At 39.2% G+C, this 24,108-nt stretch overlaps 1 protein-coding gene across 3 annotated transcripts in view; it reads right to left on the reverse strand.

Moving 5' to 3' along the window:
- The window catches only part of MOCOS (molybdenum cofactor sulfurase), a 209,777-nt gene that overhangs the window by 102,197 nt on the left and 83,472 nt on the right, over nt 1-24,108 (reverse strand). For all 3 annotated transcript variants that reach the window (XR_006019616.1, XM_042048759.1, XM_042048760.1), the window contains exon 4: nt 23,428-24,066. Coding sequence is in view for 2 of the 3 variants with exons in the window: in XM_042048759.1 (XP_041904693.1) it covers nt 23,428-24,066 (639 nt within the window). In the remaining variant the exon portion in view is untranslated. The remainder of the gene's footprint in view (nt 1-23,427; nt 24,067-24,108) is intronic.

Genomic DNA, 24,108 nt, shown 5'->3' on the forward strand with positions numbered 1-24,108 from the left:
AATCTGGAATGTCATATGCCACCTTAAAATAACACAACCAGTAGGTTTCTGGAAAGTTTTGCTTTCAAAATGATTATTCACACAATGAATTCCAAATGTATTTCAGATTTTTAATCTCTTAATATATGTAGAAAACCCCATATAAAAACCTAATAAGACTGTCAGTCCATTCAGTATTTTGATATATCAGCTATGCTTTTGGAAGACTTCTTTCCTCTACCCTCCCTTCCCCATGTATGTTAATGTTTGCTTTACTGGTTATAATTACTGAAAGAAATCCAGCTGAGATTAGATTTCAGTTATAATTAATGATGAATGTGTCAAAGTATTATGATGTTGTTTATCACACTGCTTGCAATGTAATTTAGTGCAATAATACCAAGACTTGTTATGTGACAGTTATTTAGCATTTAAGTCTTCTTAAGATGCTCTGCAGAGTATCCTGAATGTTAACTATGGAAAGATTATTTTATACAAAAGCAGCTTCAGGCAAAATATAGCGACAACTTGCTAGAGACCAGCAAAAGTTCTTAAATCTTATGTCATCTATGAGCTGAAACATAATAATTAAATAATCTAGACATGTTGTAAAGCTAATGAGAAATCCAAAGGATAAAATTAAAAATTGACATTAATATGGCAGCTTAACCATATGAGGAAAAAAACAGTCTTTGTTCTTTCTGGTACAATTTCTGAAGAGATATCTTTCTTTTTAATGTGTACATTCACACAAAAGATTGAAACCTAAGATCCTGGGGGGAGAAAAAGAAAACCTTTGGATGACATAGACAGGCAGCTCAGGGTATTTTAAGGTAAGTCTTAGCTGTCCTAGTTTGGTGTGTTGGGGGTTTTTTTGTTGGTTTGTTTGTTGTTTTTTTTTTTTTTCTCTCCTTGTAAGCACTAAACTAATTTTCTTTTCACCTCAGACATGGTCCTAAGAATTTTCTACTGTCAGGGGGTCCCCACTGTGTATTTACTTGAATGCTTGTGAATCCTGTCACTGGCCTTGGGCCTTTTTTTTTTTGCAATGAATGTGCAAGTTTGCCCTGAGGAGCTGTGTCCCAGCACAGCACAGGGCTGCTGTACATGACTTCAGATTGAAAAGGAAAGCAGTAATTTTACATATATTGCCTGTGATGACTAGACAAAGGGCACTGATTGCTACATGTCTTTATCAGGAAAATATCAGGCATGGTGGGAAACAAGAATATGTTCATTATTTTTGTAGTTAGCATAGCTAAAATGAAAAAGTTTTAATATTCAGTCCAAATCTAGATGGCAGGTCTAGTTTAAGAAAACCTGTACACATTTATAGAAAATCAGTTCACTTGGGGATATTGTTTTCAAGTTGCAGCATGCTGAAAACTCATGTAAAAGGTTCAAATTTCACAACAGAATTTGTTTATTTTGTTGTGATTTCTCACTGTGCCATACCATTCTGTGCACATATGATATGGCATATAAAATTTACTAGCTTGTTGTAATCCTATCCTCCAAAACTCAAACACATTTGAGGGACACAATTTTAGGCTCTGATTAAAAAGCACGGTTCTCCACAAATTCTTCTGAAAACAAACCTAATGCTAAAAGTGCTGCCATTCTTGTAGACAGAAATCTAAATCGTTATTGCTTTAGGATAAACCTACAAATAAATATTACTAATATCTTGCTGACATATGTGAACTGCAAAAAATCTAAAATTTGTTTTCACTTGTAACCTATGAAAATAACTGTGTTTTCGTAACAAGCATATTCTCTAGTTTTTATGGTATCTAGCAAACTAGTGCTCTTTAGGCTATTCTCTGGCTAATACTTTATATATTTTGGAGAAGGGATATATCTGATAATACACTATTAAGAACATTATACCTAATGCAATTTTGCATTTGTTAATGTTTGTAAAGCTACATTTGTTATTGGAATTCAGCTCTGCAGATAAGATGTTTAATGCAACTTGACTAACACATTTGTTCAATTAACCAACATAGCATCTATTAAAATTCTGGTGTTCAAACTCACTGGAGCCATTTCAAAGGCTCCTTTGAGAAAACCAGAATAAATTAGTGAGGTAAGTGGAAGATTTTTGAGAGGTATAATGTTTGATATTGGCACATTCATCATCAAAACAAAACTTGGGAAATTTTAAGCTATGCAACAAGAACCAGCATTTTTTACCATCTTTTGTTACCATAATAACAAATACCAATGATGGAACTGACTGAAGATAACATTGACTACCCACAGAGATGGATAGTGATTAACCAGAGAGATCCTAGTAAAATTTGACTCACAAGAAGCACTTGGCTTCAGGCCTGGAGAGTCTGGCTACTAATTTAAAGGTGAGCTCCAGAGCTTTTGAATTGTTCTAATGACACTCCTGCTACCAGCAACAAGTTCTACGGACAAATTTATCAGGGACTGTCATCAGAATTTGTGACTCTTTTTTCCCTTGCTTCCTCCCTCTGCACGTGGGAAGATCTCACCAAGAAGAGTGTTTGTGCAGGCAGGTTGAGAAAGAGCACCATGCTACCTTATTCTGCTTATAACACCCATGTCCACTGAGGGAGAGGGTGCCTGGGGAGTTTTCTGGAGAGACTGGCAGGGACACACATTGCTGGCTACCACCATGAGATGTTGCCATGGAGTACTGCCTATATCCAAGTTCACTGTCCTCTAGAACTTGCACTTTCCCTTGGTCTAACAGGTGCCATCTGCTATGCTGTCTTTACTTGCACTTTTTCCTCCAAAAGATTTAAGCTATTTTTTAATTTTAAAAAGGAACATTAAAAATGAAGGTTTACATTAAAGGTATGGGAGTCATCTTGACTTCCCTACTTTTGGGCAGATACATGGCACTTAGGTCAGTTTCCGACCAAGTTAAATCATGCAAGTCATCCATTGATGTGAAGAAATGTGAGTTGAGTAATTTCAGATTTCTTTCCTATATACCTGTTAGATGTAAGTCATCAATGTTTATCCTGATTAGAATAAATTGGACACTTTCCAAACAATTGCTCACCGGCACCTGCTCAGGAACACATTCAACCATTCAGCTCCGCCAGTTACCTCACACCACTCTGCACAGTGGGTCAGCTCAGTGCTGCTAACCACAGTGAGCAGGTTATAAATTAATACCTTGTGTCCTACTGTGGACATCTTTCCCATAAAGATGCTAATGATGCTAATGAAATACAAGCACTATACATTAACCTAAATGCTACTCTCAGTTTATCTTCATTTCCGTTTTCCTCAGCCACTATTTAAAACCAAATCTTAGTGAAGCTCTGACTGACCTTTTTACATACGCATACAAAAAATAAATACTGCTCTCCTGCTTTACAAAGGTGAACTGGAGCTTAAGCAGACAGCTGCAGTTCCAATTTTGAGATACTAAAATAGGAACTGCATTTGGGTTCTTTTTTCGGGTGCTGGGAGTTGCTACTGTTCTGCCAACTGACCAATGCTGCATTTCAGAGTTTAATAATGCACTAGTTTGAAAACAAACCAGTGGGAGACTCCAAGTCAGAACTAAAATTTAATAGGAAAGTTAAAGGCAGAAAACACTGGTTTAAACTGACAGGGTCAGGATACAACCTGACACCCTGTCGGGCAGGGTGGCAGTAGCAGTCCAGTTAAGTGGTGGCTGCAGTCTTCTTGAGGTGATAGATGTGGTTCTGTTGAAGCAGTGATCCTGTAGAAGGGTCTGGTCCTCCTCAGAAGGTCCAGTGGTGGTTATGTAGCTCTTGTCCTCTGGGAATCCAGTAAGAAAGGGCTGAGTGTGGTGTTCCAAACCTCAGAGTATATCCAGGTAGGAATACTTGGTTCCTCCCCCTGGGCAGAGCACCTCACAATGGGAGGATGTAATTTTATGAGTCATGCAGTGAGGCTGGACGGCCCATTAACAGAAGATATCCCCCAGAGGGAGTTATCAGGGATGTGTCATGAAGGAGACAGGGAATACTGCCCCACCTGCTTAAACAGCTTATGAAGATGGTGATAGAATACATACTTTTGGTTACACCTTACATGGTAACTTAAACAAGGGCATTAGTGTTAAACACATAACAGTTTGGGGAAAATAAAAGCTGTGTCCACTTTCAAAATCTGTGTTAACCAGCAAAGATACATATTCTTAATTATAACAAAAATTTTATGGAAATTGAAAAATAAAGATGACCCATATCTCTGAAATGACAATTTCCTTTAGTCACAAAATGATAGAATCATAGAGGTTGGAAAAGACCTCTAATATCATCAAGTCCAACTGTTAACCCAGCACTGCCATGTTCACCACTAAAACATATCCCCAAGTGTCACATCCACGTGCCTTTTGAACGCTACCAGGGCTGGTGATCCACCACTTCCCCTGGGCAGCCTATCTCAATGACTGGCCAACATTTCAATGAAGAAATTTTTCCCAGTTATTAATCTAAACCTCCCCTGGAGCAACTTGAGGCCATTTTGTCTCATCCTGTCACTGGTTACCTGGGAGAAAGAGACTGAATCATGGGCTATTACCCCTTTGTGGATCACAGTACACAGGCAGATTGCAGACTGAATAATGAAGAGCAAGCAATCAGTATTATGTACATCTAAGACATAAAGCTGCACAGAGCGACTGTCTAAAAACAGAATGTCATCTGTAATAGGACAAGAATTCCCTAAAGTGAGTAGAGAAATGAAAATATTTAGCCTCAGAGACTCTGAAAAGCACAAATTAACATGACTGCTTAACATACACAAGGAATGCTTAAAGTATCAAGGGACTATTTGAAGGCAGCATGAAGAAGATACCAAACAAATGCATTATAAACAACAATAGCACCATACAGACTGCTGTACATAGCCTCTTTTGTCAGCAAAACTGTACCATCTGAGAGGCATGTGACCAGGTAACATGGTCTTGCTAATACCATTTGAGTACTTTGAGTCAGAAGCAGCAGCAGTGGAGGACCACAGGGCATTTCTTGACATAAAATGAAAAATAAAAAATCCTCTCTTTTCTAGTTGCTTGTCCTCTTTTTATTTTCAGAAATCAATCCTTCCAAAGCAAGACAGTGTAGGTGCAGTTCTTGTGAACAGCAGGTGTGTACATACTTGCTCTCAGCAAACAAAGCAAGTCGGCACATCTTAGCTGTTCTACCTCCTCAGGTGTCTTGGTACATACTGATTAGCCTACAGCTAATATTTATGCTACATAAGGGTGTAATGCTAAGTAAGTCTCTGCACTGTTCCCTCTCAGAGACAATGGGTCTTCACTCAATGTTCTGGAAGACCGTGCTTCTCTGGAAAAGTATCCGCTATGTTTAGTCAATCCAGCAGCCATAAATCTCTCTTACTGCACAAGTACAAACTAACTACCTGCCCAGGTAGGAATAATTTATATTTAAGGAAGTAGCATTTTTAGGAGCAAACAGTCTCTCTAAACTAATGAAGGGAAAACTCCACACACACACACACACAGAGACACACACACACAATCTTAATCTAGGAGGAGCTTCAAAGTTGAACCACCTAAACTATCATTTTCTGGAGATAAAACTCTTCTTTCGAAGAAAATACATTGTAAATGACAAAAAAATCCATGTTTACTTCCAACACAGTCAGTTGAAATCTCACTCTTCAACAATGAACACATTATAGCAAGAGAAGTTAGAGATAAACTAAATTGAATATAGTGCAATTATATATAATTGTAATTGTAATGGTAATTATTTTTCTTAATTTGCGTCTTTATCAAATAGCTGAGGAAATATTTATAATGTAATTGTTATGCACACTGACAGAATCATAATTCACACTGTAAATACAGAGCATTCTCTGAAGCTTTTCTTAAGAGTCAAGTATAATCAGGGGATTGCAAAACAAAACCAGAAAAAACAATGGAGTGAAAACAGAATATTGAGTCAACAGTTACTTGGAATAATCTTACAAGGAAGATCATAAAAATGTAATTTATTAAAAAAACCCTGCAAAACAGTCAAACTTACTCTGAATGTTGACATTTTCTACCCATGCAGGGTTTCTGCAAACAGGATTATTACTGATGCATCTCATATATGCCAAAGAGGTCTTATTCTCTTAGGATGCTGCTATAAGGCAATGCTGAAAGGGAGAAGACAAACTTTGAACTTTTCAGTCATAAAGAAATCCTCATTTTAAATGGTAATCAAATTGCCAGGATCAAAAGGATGCAAGGTTTTATCACTCCATTGACTATATTTTTCCGGCAATCAGGGAAGTAATTGAAATAAAAATACTGAGACAGAATGTTGGAAATAGTACAAGGTAACACTGTCTTGGATCTGCCAAGAGACTGCAAGAACACCCAGGAGGGACCTCAACTTCCAAACCTAATTGGGGCTGTAGATATGTACATCATTAAACAAATAAGGAAAACATGACAAGACACCATGCCTCACTGATTTTTAGTTGCCTGAGGTTGCAGAACCAAGTTCATATTCGAAACTAAGATGCTGTCTAAAAATCTAAGTATATGGAAATTAAAAAACAAAAACCATAGATCTAAATACTACTGCTAACTATTTTTTTTCTTTCTTTTAGGATTAGGATTTATTCAATAGTATCTTATAAAGGAGATTATCTTTCTTTTACTGCGCAATTTAGCTTAAGTCATTCAAAGAGTGTTTAAAAGGATTTTTTTTCCTTTTTTTTTTCTGCAAACAGAAACAGATGCCAAAGATATTTTCCCCTGTGGAAATCTGAAAAATGGTACTGTCATTGCTTTATTTTTTTTTTCTGCAGACCAGTAATGCATATAGCAATTATATCACCATGGGATGTCAAATCACTGTGGTATTTGAAGCCATAAAGTCTCTGTTGTAATTGATAACTATATGTTTCAGTACAAATGAAGTTATACTGTTCTTTCTTTCAAGTTTAAGAACCAGATTTCATCCTCTCCTATAAGGCTGTTCCCTAGAAATTAAACATTGTTAGAATTCTGGTTTTGACTTAGAGAGAAATGGACAAGAAGCAGAGGACAAGTGTCTGAACGTCTTGTGTATTTTCAGTGGAGCACCAGCAAACACTGCCTGATTCAATGGTGTCTGAAGCTTGTAATGCAAGTTTTCAGATTTCCCAGCTGTAGCAGTTGGTCCCATAAATAAGGTTACTCCAACTCACGAGCCTTGCCTCACTTGCATTTTAGACATTGTGACTACAGCTCCCATGTCCTTGGAGTCTCAGGGGCCAGAATTTGGCTGAACACTTCTGAGCACAGCACTGTGCACTACCTGGACCACAGAAGCAGGCTTAAAACCTGCTCCTCTGCTTGTAAAAAGGAAAGAGATGTCTTCAATGTTCAGGTTTTGCCCTCTTCCCTAAACAAGAAACTTTGTATTAGAGGATTTTTCATGTATTTAGCTTTAGAATAGAAACTGAACAGACACCAGAATAATCTTGTATTAATGTTTCAATAATGTTGTATTAATGCTTAAAATACCAGCAGTGTATGCCTGGAAAGTTAGCAGTTTGAAATGAAGTGATTAATCAGTTATTATTACAGACATAGTTAAGATTCACATTATTCATTCTCAGGGCAGCATCACTCAAAGACTTTCTGGATCACAAAGGGCCCTAAAATCATTGAGCCACTACCAGTTTACAGAGTTGATATGTTGATGTTTTCTTTAACATCAAGTTCTTCTGATGTTTTCAAACCTTTGTTCTGTAGCTATAATCAACAGGCACCTCAGCACAGCCCAGAGAATAGGTGAGTAGGAGACTTGGCTTCCGCTTTTACCTTCTTTACAGTTAAGTCTACAGACATGCTGACAGCAAGGCAGGGCAGATCACCCAGCAAGATTAGAAATAGTTAGGAAGAGACTATCGTAGCTATTGCTCACTCTCTGATGGTGCACACTGATCAGTCTTGTTTGCCAGGTCACTGCCTCAGGCACTGGCCAGACAGAATTCAGAGGCAAAGGATGTAAGTTAAGGCTTATGCACAGTACCATGTGGAACTGAGAAATCTACCTTTCACAAGACACAGGGTCCCACTTCTCTGTTACTCAGTATTACCTACAGTCTTGGCTCTGGGGTACTCTTGGAAGAAGAACGAGTTCCGAATGTAAAACAGAGGGAGAAATACTTGTTGTGCAATATGCTGCATTCATCCCTATGGGTTAGACATTCTTTGGTCAGTAGTTCCATGAAAAACTTAGTGACATACTCTTCTTGTTTGTGTGTATTCACTTTTCCTTTCCATGTACGTCATTTGCACCTGGAAAATGAGTTGATAGTGCAATTTGCAGGCATAAATATAGTGAATGAACATTATTCTTCCTCCACCCCCTTCAGGACATCCACACAAAAGCAAGGTTCACAGACTTGTCAAGTATTTTCACATCTTTTGATAGGCCACTATAGATTAAAAAACTATCTGAATTCTGAATGAACCACACATGATATTTAATGGTGGTTGGGCTTTCCTTTTTAAATTCTTTGTGTACCTGAAGAAAAAAATAATTCAGAAATGTTAAATTAATGGATTATTAATTGTTAGCTTGGGAAAGCAGCAGAGACAAGAAAAGTTTACTTAAATAAGATGTTCTGCTGAGAATTCTTATTATAGTATAAATTTTTAATGCTCCTGCAGCCATTTAAACAGCTGAAGGTAGATCTCCTTGGTTGTTATTACTGCTTCATTAACTACAGAACGGCTTCAAGATTCAGATTCTCACCTTTAGATCATAATTTAAATAAACCAGGCTAGGATAAGAAATCTTTCTTTATCTCTAACTCACAATTCTGATTGCCAAGCATTTGTGTTCATCAGACAGGAAAGGAGATTAAATGAGAAGTTATCCTGCATGGGATAAGTACGTGTAAATTTATATTTCTTGCACAGAGAAAACTGAAATAAACCTTATATTTGCTATACTTTAACCATAGTTACACTCGTAAGTTTGATTTGTCAAAATCTGAATTTCTGAAAATTTCATATAGTTGATCTTAAAAGGTGCATGTCCACTAAGGTGTGCATAGTATCACATTAAGGATTTGGTGACAACGTGAACAGCGTGCAGGTATTAGAGAAATTTTTAGGGAACACAAAATTAATATATCTACACTCCTATGAATAGCTCAGATAATGAAAACTGCAGGTGTGTTTATGCTTTGGACATTAATCTTCATGTACTTTATTCCATAATAGAAGGACTTACAGAAAATATTTAGAATATCTGCTACAAACTGGCACACTAACAATTTCGGAGACCATTCTCCTTTACCAAGAGAAGAATAGTACAATTTGATAAGCATTTTTTATAGAAGCTGAACACATTCACGTGTCTTCACACGTGACTTCTTGGCTAAAGGTAAAATTTTACAGCAGTTTCATTTATAATGTTTACCTGCTCTCTGCTGTGGACTTACATAAGCAACACAAGATAAAGAATACAAACAAGAAAATGAGGAAGGAACTCAACCTTCTTGAAAATGCAATCATGTTGTTAAGCTAAAACATGCTTCATTATATCTTATTGTTTAAAACATTTTGCATGCCATGTACCTTATCAAGTTTTGCTTAGCAACACCACAGCATTTAGTCCTCACTAGAATTTAAAACTGCACCTTGCACTTCTGTGTATTAAACTCCTTGTAAACACCACTAGCTGGTATCAGAGCACAGGAAGAGTTACAGCTGCATGAAGTTGTTACATATAGAATGTACATTTACATGCAGTCAAAGTTTGGAGGGAGGAATTCTTCCATGGTTATTTGTCTACTGGTGAATCTACTACAGTTTCTTGGTTATGTATGCCCTTACAGATATACACACACACATATATATATATTTTCATATACATAATATGACAAATTCTTCTGAAAAATCAGATAAAGTGCATGGTCCTGCTTATTTTTCTTCTAATTTAATCATCACATTAAATGCCAAGAGTGTAATTCTTATGAACAGTTAGAGAGGTGTTCTTTCTGTTCATCACCAATTCTGCAGCAATCTGCCTAGGAAAGTCATCTAGAAATGTCTAGATACAGAATCAATGAGATTAATGTATTTTTTAAAAATCTATTCACTTGATTAAAATTGATTAAATTTGGCATAAGGAATGAAATCAAAGGTCTCCTGTTGAATCCAACAGGAGATGAATTGGGTCAACAGGCCTTTACACAGCAGCTCTGTCACTCTCCTCCCAGAGAGCTTATGCTATTCACATTTACTGTGTCATGTTTTCGAATGCCTGCAAAAGCTCTTCCTGGGCTTTTAGCACAACAGAGTACAACCTCTCTGGGGCTACATGTTCTGTCCTAGCAAAGAGGCATACTAAAGTATCTGATGTGTAAAACCTTATTTTGAAAGATTGCTGTCACACAGAGATGTGATTTGAACTATACTAGAAAAATACTACAAAAGTTTATCATTAAAATGTTTAGAGATAACTTGGTGTCCACATATTGGTATTTGGCAGTGAAGGATGGGTTGTGCAGGGCTCCGTTTTAGGCCCTGTGCTCTTCAGTATCTTCATAAATGATGTGGATGAAGGACTGGAAGGGATACTAAGCAAGTTCACAGATGACACAAAATTGGAAGGAGCTGTTGACTCCCATGAAGGCAGAGAGGCCCTGCAGAGAGACCTTGACAAATTAGAGGACTGGGCAATCACCAACCCTACGAAGTTCAAAAATCCAGGGAAGTGCTGGAATCTGCACCTGACATGGGGCAACCCTGGATGTACAGACAGACTGGGGAAGGAGATGCTGGAAAGCAGTGCCATGGAAAGGGACCTGGGAGTCCTGGTCAGTGGAAAGGTGACCATGAGTCAGCAGTGCCCTGGCAGCCAGGAGGGCCAAGTGTGTCCGGGGGGCATCAGGCACAGCATCAGCAGCCGGGCAAGGGAGGGGATTGTCCCGCTCTGCTCTGCACCCGGGCAGCCTCACACTGAATTCTGTGTGCGGTTTTGAGCACAAAAATATAAAAAAGATATTAAGCTATCAGAGAGCATCCAAAGGAGGGCAATGAAGACAGTGAAGGGCTTGGAGGAGAAGCCACATTAGGAATGGCTGAGGTCACTTGATCTGTTCAGCCTGAAGGAGTCTGAGGGGAGACCTCATTGCAGTTACAACTTCCTCATGAGGGGAAGAGGAGGGACAGGCACTGACCTCCTCTTAGTGGTGACAGTGACAGGACCTGAGGGAGTGGCCTGAAGTTGTATCAGGGGAGGTTTAGGCTGGATATTAAGAAAAGGTTTTCACCCAGAGGGTGGTTGGGCACTGAAACCCAAAACTCCCCAGGGGAGTGGTCACAGCACCAAGCCTGCCTGCGTTCAAGAAGCCTCTGGACAATGCTCCCAAGCCCATGGTGTGACAGGGCCAGGAGATGGACTCAATGATTCTTGTAGGTCCCTTTCAACTCAGCATATTCTGTGATTCTGTGATTTCTTATATGTATACACATGCTTTACTTAATTTGATAAAAGCTCATGAAAGGTTGATCTTTTATCTTTCTTAAGACAAAAGTCAAAATATCTAGGGCTAACAATGACTTTCGCTATTTATTTTGAAACTGTCCTTCTAAACTAACCTGTCATGATAAAACACAGAAAAATGTATGTACAGAAAACCCAAGACCTAAGTATGATATTTTCATAATAAATATGAACAACACCCTTCTTTAATACTGATGAAAACTTCAAAGCAGTTCCCTTCATTCATATACTGACAGCAGAAAACTAAAAAAAAAAAAAAAAAAAAAAAGAAATATATAAATAAATAAATATGTATATATATATATACACTTTCTTTTCTTGGAAAGGTTAACTGGGTTCCTGTTACTTGGCATCAACTTACTGATCTGCTTAAGAGCACAGACTTTGTCAAATCCTTTGTCAAATCTTTCATTAATAAAATCATCACACCATTTTTCCCACTTAAACTGGTCATATATTAATGTAAACCACTTTTTAGCAGTGGACATTATGGAGATAATCCATGCAATCTATATTGCTGAACTTAAGACTGTTGGCATCAGCAACAATTAAAAAAAAGGGGGCCACTTCAGAGTACAACCTGAAAACATAATGGCAAAATGTCTGCCATAAAATATGAAATAGGAGATCCTATCCATTCAGCATTAATACTCTCCCTGCTGTAGCTCTAAAACTTTTTATCATTAAATTCACCAAAAATAAAGCTATTACAATCATTTGACACAGTTATTAAGCCATAGCAGATGTTACTTGATAATATAAATGCCTAGATATTAAAAAAGTAGATTATAATAATGCTAGAGAATCCCTCTGAATTTTTTAATTGAACATGAACAGACACAAATGTGACAGCCAAGTCTTTAATCAAATCTGCGTATTTCCATTTTTGGAAACCGTTGCTTATATGTGAAACTTAAGAAAGACTGTAAAACCCCTTTTTCTCAAGAGCATCAATATTTTCCTTTTTCTTATAAATTAAATCTGTTTGAGAAGCCTGTAGATGTTTCTTTCGTGGGTTCCCAAGAGCACAACTGCCAGATGCACTCTTGCATATATTTGACTAGTGAGAACATGAAAAAAAAGAGCCTAGACCAAACCCGTGCTTGTACTTGTAATCTTCAAATACTAGGTTGAGTGGTGTCATCTAAGCATGAAAACTACTCTGTTTCTATATATCTCTTTTTTACCACTAGGAAGGCAGTGAACACTAAACTTTTTTAAAAAGTATCTCCCTGTAGCTTAGGTATAAATAAAATATAAAATAATACGCGTACCAAATAAGAAGCCACATAATCTGAGTCACTAAATTTAAGATAGTTCTGTAGGTCTTCTGCTATACACAGACAAACCTTTATAGCATTTCAGCTTTCTCTCTTGCATTTTGATGTCATTTAGACAGGAAAAAGCATATCCTTTTCTTAAATGATAAGAGATCTCTGATGATACTGAAAAGAATAAGTCTGATAAGAATACCATTCCAAAAAGATTTTAAAACCATGAATCTGAGTGGAAGGAACTCACCAGACTAGAAAAAAATTCAGTGAAGATGAAGCTCTCTTTCAAAAGATCAAATCTGCAATTGCCACATGATATGCCACATGGAGGTGTCTCAGTCTCCTTTGCTGGACCCTTTACAGTGAATTCATGGATCTCAAGGAATCCATGCACAACATGCTGAAACACACTGATTTTTAGTCTGTTCTTGCTGAAATGGGCAAGTAAAAGTTAGCAAGAATGATTAACATCAATTCATGACATTAGAGTATAATAGTACATTATAGTAGAGGGGATGTTTCGTCACTTGTGGTCAGGCAGTTTCTATTCTAAGTATACTTTTTCATTGCATAATGATTATTTTAATGAAATATTAAAGGAAACTACCTAGTCCCATCCCATTTTGGAATAACTAAATTTGGATGGCATTCAGTCAGTGATTTTAATTGCCAGGCACTCTACCATGCCTTCCTCTGCTCCCTGTCCCCAAAAAAGAATAAACTAAATCCACACAAGTAGTATGGGGACAGGAACTGCTGTGAGAAGAGAGAATATAAGTGTTTCCTGAAAGTTTTGCTTCCAAAAGGATCCATACAGAAATACACCAATGCAATTAGCATAAACTTACTCGACTTGAACTACAAGCTGACATCTCTGCTAAAGCTCGAGGAGTTTGTGAACCAGAGACTGACTGAAATACATATGCTTCAGTCCTTTTCTGGAGAACAGATTCCCCTTTCCACAATTTTCACTGCTGTGCATCACTCTTTTTAAAACCCAACACAGTACTATCTCCTAAGTCTAAGAGTTGTTTCAATAGGAAAGTTTTCAACAGAAGAATGACAAAACTGTTGAAACCAAGAAGGTTCAAAATGCAGGGTTTGTGCAGCCACACAACTTTGCTCCTCGGGTGCATGTCTCTGGAGAGGCACCCCTGGCATGTCATGGAGCTGCACTTGCAAAGGCATCAGTTCATCATCAGCCCTAGCAAATGGACTGGTGTGGGGCTCACAGTCTTGGTTACTTTGCTCTACCTGAACACTGAGAGGGCCATGTGGTATTCAGCTCTCATCCACACATGGGAAATTAAACTACATCTTCACAGCTGTGAGCATGCACACCTATGAGTCTTGAATCCACATGTGGACCTGGGTGTCCTATTCTGCAGTGCAAAGTCCACCCAGCTGGCAGAATGACTGGGTGGCATGGCAGCCATGCACAGCAGGATCCTTCAGTTTGGACTCATTTGCTCAGCAAAACAAAAAATCTGCAGAACTCACAGATTACAACGTCTGCTTTGAAGCCCAGGGTGGCAATGTCCATGCAGAAGACATGCCAGAAGCTTTGGTACGTGCTGAAGGGAATGGCCCTGATCCAGATCTTATGACAGCTTCCAACAAGCCAACACTACTTGTTTGGGGGTCAGAGACACATGAGGAGACAGAGACATTAAGCCGTATTTCTTCAATTTCCCCATCTGCTCCTAACATCCCAAGCCCTCCCCATCCTGCCTGAAGAAGCCCCCCTCATCTGGATGGGTCAGCTCCCAGGGCAGATTTGCTCTCCACATGCAGAGCTGCCACCCTCGCAGCAGCAACCTCACATCACCATATCTGGCTTGGGGCTGGCACTCGTACAGACACATTGTTTCAACTTTACCTCCATTTTTGCCATCTCCATTCTGCTTTTTCTTATTTCTATTAGCTCACGCCTTTCTCCTGTTTACATTATCTTATGCTTTAAAAAAAATTGCAAAATGGAAAGTATAAACACCTTGTCACAGTCATTTCCTTCTTAAGGAGGATGGAAGCACATACACACATACACATGAAAAACCCACCCTTCCTTCCCCATTCTCCTCAAAAGGTTAGAGAAAGCAGTAATGGCTTTCCTGGGGAAGGAGGGAAGATTTGAGAAGGATTCCTTCCTGTTTGGGAGGTTCTGAAGAGGTACAGGGACATGCTCTGTGCAGGACCAGACCTGTGGGCAGCACATGATGCTGCCCAGACTTGGTGCTTTCTGCACATCTCGGGCTGTACCATGTAAACTGAGATTGAACTCGTTCCAAGGAAGCCAATAAAGTTTCAGCAGCCAACTTACAACAATTTCAGCATCGCTTTGGAAAGTATTTAAACACACATACACATGCCAGAGGATTAAGAGCACATAAAAACTAGGTTAAAATAATGTTAAATATCTAAATTGACCCCCTGATAGTAGTTACAGCTCTTCCATATGTCTGCCTTAGCTCATGCTTTTGTCTCTGAGACTTCAGGAGTCAAAGAAAGAGCATTATACTAATTATATACTATACCATGGAGTATTTACAGCAATTCCTGTTACTAAGAACTGCCTGAGGTAAAAAGAGAGAGCAAAAGCTTTAATTTCTGCACTTTAAAGTAACTCACTCCCTTAACAGTAATTGAATAGGACTTGTATATTGTAAATACTATCTGGGTCAAAAAGCCAGTCTCACCCTTTTACATCCAGTATCATGACATTTTAAGTACACACTACAAATGGTGAAGAAAAGAAATGTGATTTGTATGCCAAACAAGTTACCATTATGTTTCCTCATATATCAAACATGTTAATCAATCACAAATGCAAAATCTACAAAGCATAATTAAAAATGTGCCATAAATTTATCAGCAGAAAACCAATTCTGTAAAGTCACAATAGCTGGTGCTAGAAATGCACAAAGCCTTTTAGAGAAGTCTTAGGGAAAATGTTTGATTCGAAATTTGAGTCCAAGAACTCCATAGGGTAAAACTATGTTATGTCACCTTGTTAGCCATAATGACTGTAACAATACATCCTAGTTCAAGCAAAATTTTTACTGTATTTGATCAATGGCAAAATTGAATCCTGGTATAAGCCAGAATTCCCTTCTTTCTTGCTATCATCTCAAAGCACTTTATATTTTAAGAAAAATGCATTTTACAATGAGTTCCACATTTTTCTCTTTAAAAAATGAATGTGCTGTAGCTCTCTAGCAGTTTATAAGGTTTATTTCATAAATCAGTAATTTGGTTCCATTCATATAGGGGGATGGAGTTTCCTAACAATACAGATTGGTGTTTGGTGTGATTTACATGTGCCTCTCTGTGGTAGGCATGTGGCTACACTGGGCCCATGATTTCTATTGGCTTTCGATGACACTTGCAAAACAAAAGAGGAAATATGGTTACTTGGATTAGCCTCCATCTGAGTAAGAGAATCCACGGTACAGTTAAAAAATTCTTTGTATTCTGGTTTTTATTGATTTCATTTTGCTGAACATTTCTAAAAATTTTGCAAGATCCACTACCTCCCCCTCCTGAGAAAAACACCTCCTTCTGTATTTGTTTCCATACTGTAAGATTGCATCCTAGCACCAACACTCCAGGAGCGTGCAAATGCATAGAGGTAGGGCTGGCTGCATAACAGAAGCCACCTCTGCCAACTGTGTTGCCTCTTCAAAATTTTACCTATATTATTGCTTCTCTTTTGGTGACTGCCCACTAATCCAAGTTAACAAACATGTTTTTAAGTGTCTTGTTATGCTCTATAAGCATTTATCAGGGGCACTGCTTTCAGTTTATCCCAAATTCAGCAATTTAAGGTGAATCCCATGGTGAATCAAGATCAAAAGTGATCCCCTCAGGATACCATCTAGGTCGCTGATGTACAATTTTCAGTTTATTTTGACTATGCTGGGGAATAAAACAACTTCAGTATTGAAAAAAAAATCACCTGGAAGATTAGACTGCAAAATGACATATGAATGCCTTCTTAATGATGGGACTTAGAACAAAAAAATAAGCAAAACTTTCCTTTGCATCAAATACTGAAGAATTTGGCTGGCTGCAGTGATGGCTGGCAGAAAAACACAGCAAATGTCAACTGCCACCTTGGATGTCCTGAGAGGTAACAAAACAGACTGCATGAAACTTGCCAGCAGATACTTACACTTCAACAGAGAAGGGAAAGAGTAATGGCTTACTTGAATCTTCTTACAGTTACCCTTTTATTTTTCCACAGCTCTTGTTTTGAAAAACAGTTGAAAAGTCGTAAGAATTAAGTTCTATTACATAAGTGAAAGTTCCAGCAGTTAAATGAAAGGACTTTGCCTTTCAGACATGGAGAACAGCTGAGTGAGAGTCCTATGCAGTTCTTTTCAAGGACCTCTGACCTCTCATCTCTTCAGGACATGGTGGCACTGGGGGCTGAGAGGAAGGAAGAGACTTGTTCACTGTCATGTTCCCTGTTCAGGCTTACGAGTCCATGTCAGTGGCTGCCACCGATCTGTCAGGTGCAGAAGGCAGTCTCATGGTGCAAACACACATTAGAAATGAAGACTACTTCCCAAGTGTCTAATCTGAAATCCACCACTGCTATTTGAAAAGGTGCTTGTTCATGAAATTTAGAGATTTTGAAATTCTCCCAAAAGTTGCCCTGTTTGGAGATCTCTAAACGTCATAAAAATGCAGAAGAATCATAGCAAAATGCTTAAACAAAATGTGGTTTTTGACAGGGTGATGCTTAAGTCCACTTACCACATAAAGTAATCATGGGCAGATGGCCAAAGTCCTCTTGTGTGGAGCCAATGAGCATATGCCAGACTACAAGGTGAGTTTGCACATAAAGACTGTGCTCCTCTCAGCACAGTCCAGGCCCTGGGTGATTTCTGAGCACTGTGAAGAGCTTCTATGGAATAAGCCAGCACCTGTCACTATATTCTTTCTTTCTAGGCTGACAGAAACAATCACGCTAAAGAGATAGCTTCAAGCAGAAGATCAGCTTTATTTGCCAAAGGATTGTCAAGCTGCTGCATACCCACCATCCAGCCTCAGGATTTTGTCTCAACTCCAGCTCTTGGGATTCTAGTTTTTATCCCTAGCTTTCTGCCTGTATTTCCCATTCCTTGCTTCCTTCCCCTGAGCACACACAAACCCAGAATGCCACTGCGGACTCAAACCATGTCAGCGTACACTGCATAAGCATGCACAGAGTTGTCTCAGGGATCTCCAGCCACAGCATCAAGAATAAAGAAACCTGCTTTGGCTAAGTGCAATGTATAATAGATTACAAAAGTGTGTGTGCTGCTTTGGGATTGTCAAATTATTCGAACAACAGAGGCAATAGTCACTTAAACTTGTCAGGGGCAAAGTCATGCCACCTGGATTTACAAAGCTTTTGAAAATGCATTTGGAAATGAACAACACACAACAGCTAATGCACTAAATATTTCACATTGGTAGACTAAGATGCAGATACCCAATTTACAGATAACACAACAGCTCCTTTTCCCTGAGTCATAAATTCCAGGATGATCAGATTCTGAATAGCACTCCCAGATACAAAAGAAAAATAGAGCAGATGATGAATATTTTATCGCTGAATTCTTGCTATACATAATCATATCATTTTATTATCTCATGCTGTGCAGAAAAAAAAAAATGGGAAATGAGGCTAGATTTGTGAATGATAATAGTAATTTGTCAAGCTGTTTGATACAAGGATGAGAATACAATAAACATGATTTTAAAAGTTGAGATAGGAAGATTGGCTACTGACATGAAATGGGAAAACATGGAAGTGATTTAAAGATATTAAAGAAATGTAAAAGAGACTGCGGTATATTAATTTATATAGCAGGAACATCAAAATAAAATACAAGAAACAGTAGCAAAAGCTGCATCTATGAAGAAAAATGGCAACCATTTTGACAGTCTTGGGTAGGAGAGATGGATAAACTGTCGCTCGTTACATGTTTCTGCTCAAGTTTCACCTTGACTTAGAAAAAGCTATTTTCTTAGTACACTGCTCTTGGATTATGTGTGAATGGGGAATACCTTCTGCTAGCAGTACTCAGACACATATATTTAAATCCCCTTTTCCAATGACATTTGCTAGAGTTCAAGTTTCCTTATGAATTATCAGATGAAATGACATGTTTCAGTGTGTTCATTCCGAATACTAATCACACACTGTAAACGAGCTTTTTTAAAAAAAATGTAAAATAAAAATAAAACCTTTTGGAATCACAAAGACAGGTCTGAAGAGACAATGCAGATGGAGCTCAGAAGAGGTGCACAAAATCAATCACAGAAGCACAGAGGCTGGAAAGGACCCCTGGGAATCTCAAATCCAACCTCTGGCCTAAAGCATGTCCAGCTGGAGCAGGTTGCTCAGGGCCTCCGCCAGTTGGGTTTGGATACCTGCAGGGATGGAGGTTCCTGACTGCAATTTGGCAGAGATAAAACCTGACTGGACCTGTTGTTACTGGACAAATAATGACCAAGGTGTTTCAGCCACTAGCAAGGAAATGGAAATGTGGCCCACAGATAAGGTAATCGTATTAACTCCAGCTATGGTGAGCTGGCATTTCATTTGAACTGTAGTAGTTCTGTTCCTAACTGCTCTGCCTGTATTTTATTATTGGGAAAACACTTTAAAAACATAACAAAGCAAAACCCATAGCAGCTGAACAAAAAAAAAAAAAAAAAAAAAAAGGTGCTATAGCTTGAAGCACATTGATTGAAGATGTCAATACAACATTGTTGTATTGTTGTTTTTACTTTTCAAGAAAGTTAGCCTCATTCCTGACCTATCTTTGAAAAATTCAAGCCTCTCCAGGCAGAACTTTAAGTCTCCACAGTTCATGAGAGGTTATGGACTGCATCAGTAATGCTCTAAACATGAACTTTTAAATATTGGCTTTTCAAATAACAACTAAAGGATCAGATGAGGCCAAGTATAAATATTGACCTATGAACAATGACTTAGACCTGTCTGCATGACACTTTGGTGTTTAATGGCAACTAGTATCCAGCTGTCAGTTTTGATTATTTTAGTTTTAATCCCTCATACCAAGATTACACATTGTGTACCCAGTCTGACTTAGAAGTCAATTTCCTTTGTTTCTAACTCTGTAGTAGAAGAAGGTTAAAGCAGGTCCTTCTTCTGACTCAGTAAAAAAAGCCCTTGAAACAGTGGGAGCCTCAGATACCTGAAATGTTTATAATTAGTCAACCTCTGAAAACTCTTGAAAAAGATACCAGAAATACAGTACCCCTTCAGGTTACCACATACCTTTCCCTTCTTAATTAAAGAAAGTATAAAAGCAGAACTGAGACATAAAACACATTTCAGATATTTTTATCTGCTATGCTATCTCAGGAGTCATGTATCAATTACCTCTAGAAAAGCTGCTTGGAAACTAGAGCCTGCCCAGATGAAATTAAAGCAGGTTTTATCCTTGGCTTGCAGATGATGCAGGAGCACCCTGGGATCCCGTGATTTCTATGCCCTGTCATCCTGAATTTCAGTGAGAGCTGCACTTCAAAGCCTTTTTGGTTTGAAAAATCAGAAACAGGGGTCCGAATAACAATGTTTCCCTGTTCTTTTTATTTCTACATTAAAAGATTAACTGGACATTCACGGTACCGACATCCAATTCAGAAATAATGCATGGTCTTGTATGGCAAGAGCCAGGTGAATGCAGCCAGCCTCTGCATTTACCAGCCCAGAACCAGAACTCCCAGCAGCATTCAGAGCACATACCCAGAAGAGGTGCAAACACATGAAGCATCATTTTGCACACAGTGAAAGGTCAGACATTCACATTATGGGAAATGCAGGACATCGTGCTTCTGAATACACATCCATAAATAATTGAAAGGAATTAAGGGCGTTTTTTACCATTTCCCCTTTTAACCTCTAGCCTTTCTCAAGGTCTATAATTTTATACATATCTATATATCAATATGTATTTAGTATTTGTTAGAATGCTATGGGATAAAGCCCTGGAAGGAAGAGTGACACAAGAGAGTTGGTTAAGATTCAAGGGTCATCTATTCCAAGCCTAGGAATGACGCATCTCAACGAAGAGGAAGTCAGGCAAAAACGCCAGGAGGCCTGCATGGGTTCAAGGATCATCTTTTCCAAGCCTAGGAATGATGCTCTCTCCAGAAAGGAACAGGACACCTGGTTACCTAGGATATGAGAAGGCTGAAGTACTCAATGACTTTTTTTCCTCTGTCTTGACCGGCAAGTGCCCCAGTCACACTGCCCAAGCCACAGAATGAAAAGGCAAGAACTGGAAGAATGAAGAATGGTCCACTGTAGGAAAAGAACAGGTTTGAGACCATCCAAGGAACCTGAAGGTGACCAAGTCCATGTGATCTGGTGAGATACATCTGTGGGTCCTGAGGGAACTGGTGGATGAAGTGGCTAAGCCACTTTCCATTGTATTTGAGAAGTCATGGCGGTCAGGTGAAGTTCCCACTGACTTGAACACCCACTTTTAAAAAGAGAGCAAAGGAAGACCTGAAGAACTACATATTGGTTAGTTTCACCTTGGTGCCCAGCTAGACCATGGAGAAATCATCCTGGAAATTATGCTAAGCCACATGTTAAATAAGAAGGTGATTCCTGCCAGCCAACATGGTTTTACTAAGGGCAAACCATGTCTGGCATATTTGGTGGGCTATTAAGAGGGCACTACAGCATTGATGGATAAGGGAAGAGCAGGTACCTGGACTTGTGGAAAGCACTTGGCACTGTCTTACATGGCACCCTTGTTCCTAAACTGAACAGGCATGGCTTTGACAGATGGACCACTCAGTGGAACAGTGGATGGATTGGTTGGATGACAACATCCAAAGAGTTGCCACCAATGGCTCGATGTCCAAGTGGAGACCAGTGACAGGAGGTGTTTCTCAGTGGTTGATATTGGGACTGGCGCTGTTCAACATCTCTGCAAGCAATGTGGGCAGTGGGACTGAGCGCTCTCTCAGCAAGTTTGCTGATGTCACCAAGTTGTGTGGTGTAGTTGACACACTGGAGAGAAGGGATGCCATCCAGAGGGACCTTGGCAGGCTTGAGAGGTGGACCTGTGTGAACATCATAAATCTCAACAACACCAAGTAAAACGTCTTGCACATGGGTCAGGGCAATCCCAAACACAAATACAGGCTGAGTGGAGAATGAACTGACATCACTGCTGGGGAGAAGGACCTGGATGTGTTGGTTGATGAGAAGCTCAACATGACCCAGCAACGAGTGTGTTGGAAGCCCAGAAAGCCAACCATATCCTAGGATTCATCCAAAGCAGTATGGCCAGCAGGTTCAGGGAGGTGCTTCTGCCCCTCTGCTCTGCCCTCAGAGACCCCACCTGGAGTGCTGCATCCAGCTCTGGGGCACCCTACATAGAAAGGAAATGTATCTGTTTGAATGAGTCCAGAAGAGGGTCATGAAAATGCTCAGAGGACTGGAGTACCTCTCTTACAAAGGCTGAGAGAATTGGGGTTCTTCAGCACTGGAAAATAGAAGGTTCAGGGGAGACCTTACAGAAGCCTACCTGTACCTGAAGGAGGTAGAGGTACAGGTACCTCTCCTCTCTTCTAGAGGAGAGCTAGAGAGAGCCTTTTTACAAGGCCATATATTGACAGGACAAGGGTAAATTCAAACTGAAAGGGTGCAGGTTTAGATTAGATATAAGGAAGAATTTTCTTACTGTGAGGGTGGCGAGGCATTGGAAAAGGTTGCCCAGAGCAGTCCTCAATGCCCCATCCCTGCAAATGTTCAAGATCAGGCTGGATGGGCCTCTGAGCAACCTGGTCTAGTGGAAGGTGTCTGGGCCCACAGCAGGGGGCTTGGACCTCTAGACAATCTTTAAGGTCCCTTCCAACCCAAACTGTTCTATGATTCTGTGATGAAATGCTGATCTCTAGCATTTCCTTTGTGCAGATGTGACACAGGAAGAAAGACCCTTTACTGCATTTATGTAAGTTGTTGCTGACATGAAGAAGGGAGACCAAGCATCACTAAGAGTGGCACTTCAGTGTGTTCAAGGACTGGTGAAACTTACCTTATTGCCCTGCATTTTCCTATGTGTATATGTTTGACCTCCTTTAGGTGTCCTCTCTTTTCTGTAGGAGAGCTTCAGATCTTCTTCAGAATCTCAGTCAAGGAATAAGTGCACCACAAATATTTGTTGTAGGTAATGTATCTTACTGAACTTGTTATTCTGATGAAGCTTCTCTTGAGGGTAAAGCGTTGCACTTGTCCAGTGAAATACATAGACCTACCTTTGCAATTTCACTAAGGGTTGTTACACTGTGTGATCGACCTTGGTCTGGCTGCTTTGGGTACAGAGTTTCAAAAATAAATCAAGTTTCCACTGAGGCACCTTAAATACAAATTAAAAAATGCATGGATTGACCTTTATGTCACTGAATGAAGCCTTGTATTTTTAGCTGTTTTGGCAAACTAGATCAGGAAAGGAAGGCGCATATTTCAGATTATGTTCTTTAGATAGGAAAAAGAATAATAAGACAAACTGAGTTAGATGTGAAATACCTATCCAACTGCATAAAAAGCACATGCATCACAGCCCAGTGCATACACCAAGCCTGAGACATTTATCTGATGCAAACTGTATCAGCAAAAAATCCTGTTTTGTTAAACAAAGCCTCACCTTTCTGCTATGGATTTCATTGGCAAATAAAAGTCCTCTCCTGCGAGGTAGGCAGCTGCAGTTCCACCTCCAAAATAGGTTTTCCTCAAGAGGGGAGCAATCCTGTTGTTTACCAGCAATGCTCCTAAACCAGTTGGGAATCCAAAGATTTTATAGAATGAGATGGGGATAAAGTCAGCTTGGTGAACTCCCAGGTCCAGTGGAGAACTGCTCACATACGAAGCTGCATCTAGTAGAACAAACCACTTCCCTGGTATTTTGATGGGGCAGAGTTTTCCAGATTTTATGTCCTGTATCCATGAAAGGGGATATTTGGTACCAGAAAAATTGCTCTGAGCTGGGTAAGAGAATAGATGAGGTGTTGTGCAGTTTTGTTCTTCAGCTGGTAACCTGCTTTTTGCTGACAAAATTTCCTTTGGTTTTATTGGAACAGACAAGACATTCATTGAAGCAGTTATGCCTCTCATACCCACCACAGATGTGTGGCTGTCAGTTAGGTAACAAAATCGACTGCTGGGTTGCTTTGTGCCTTCAGGTATCCAAGGGAATGATTCTGCTATCAGTTTAAGTGCAGCTGTGCATCCAGATGTGAAAATGATGGTGTAATCCTCAGCAGTAGTGTGGAAATGTTGCAATGTTCTGAAAAATGAAAAAAGAAAAATATCAATTTATTTTCTGATT

This window comes from Corvus kubaryi, unplaced genomic scaffold (assembly GCF_017639235.1).
Source record: "Corvus kubaryi isolate FWS band 111438036 unplaced genomic scaffold, C.kubaryi_AGA036_p1.0 68, whole genome shotgun sequence".
Taxonomy (NCBI): Eukaryota; Metazoa; Chordata; class Aves; order Passeriformes; family Corvidae; genus Corvus; species Corvus kubaryi.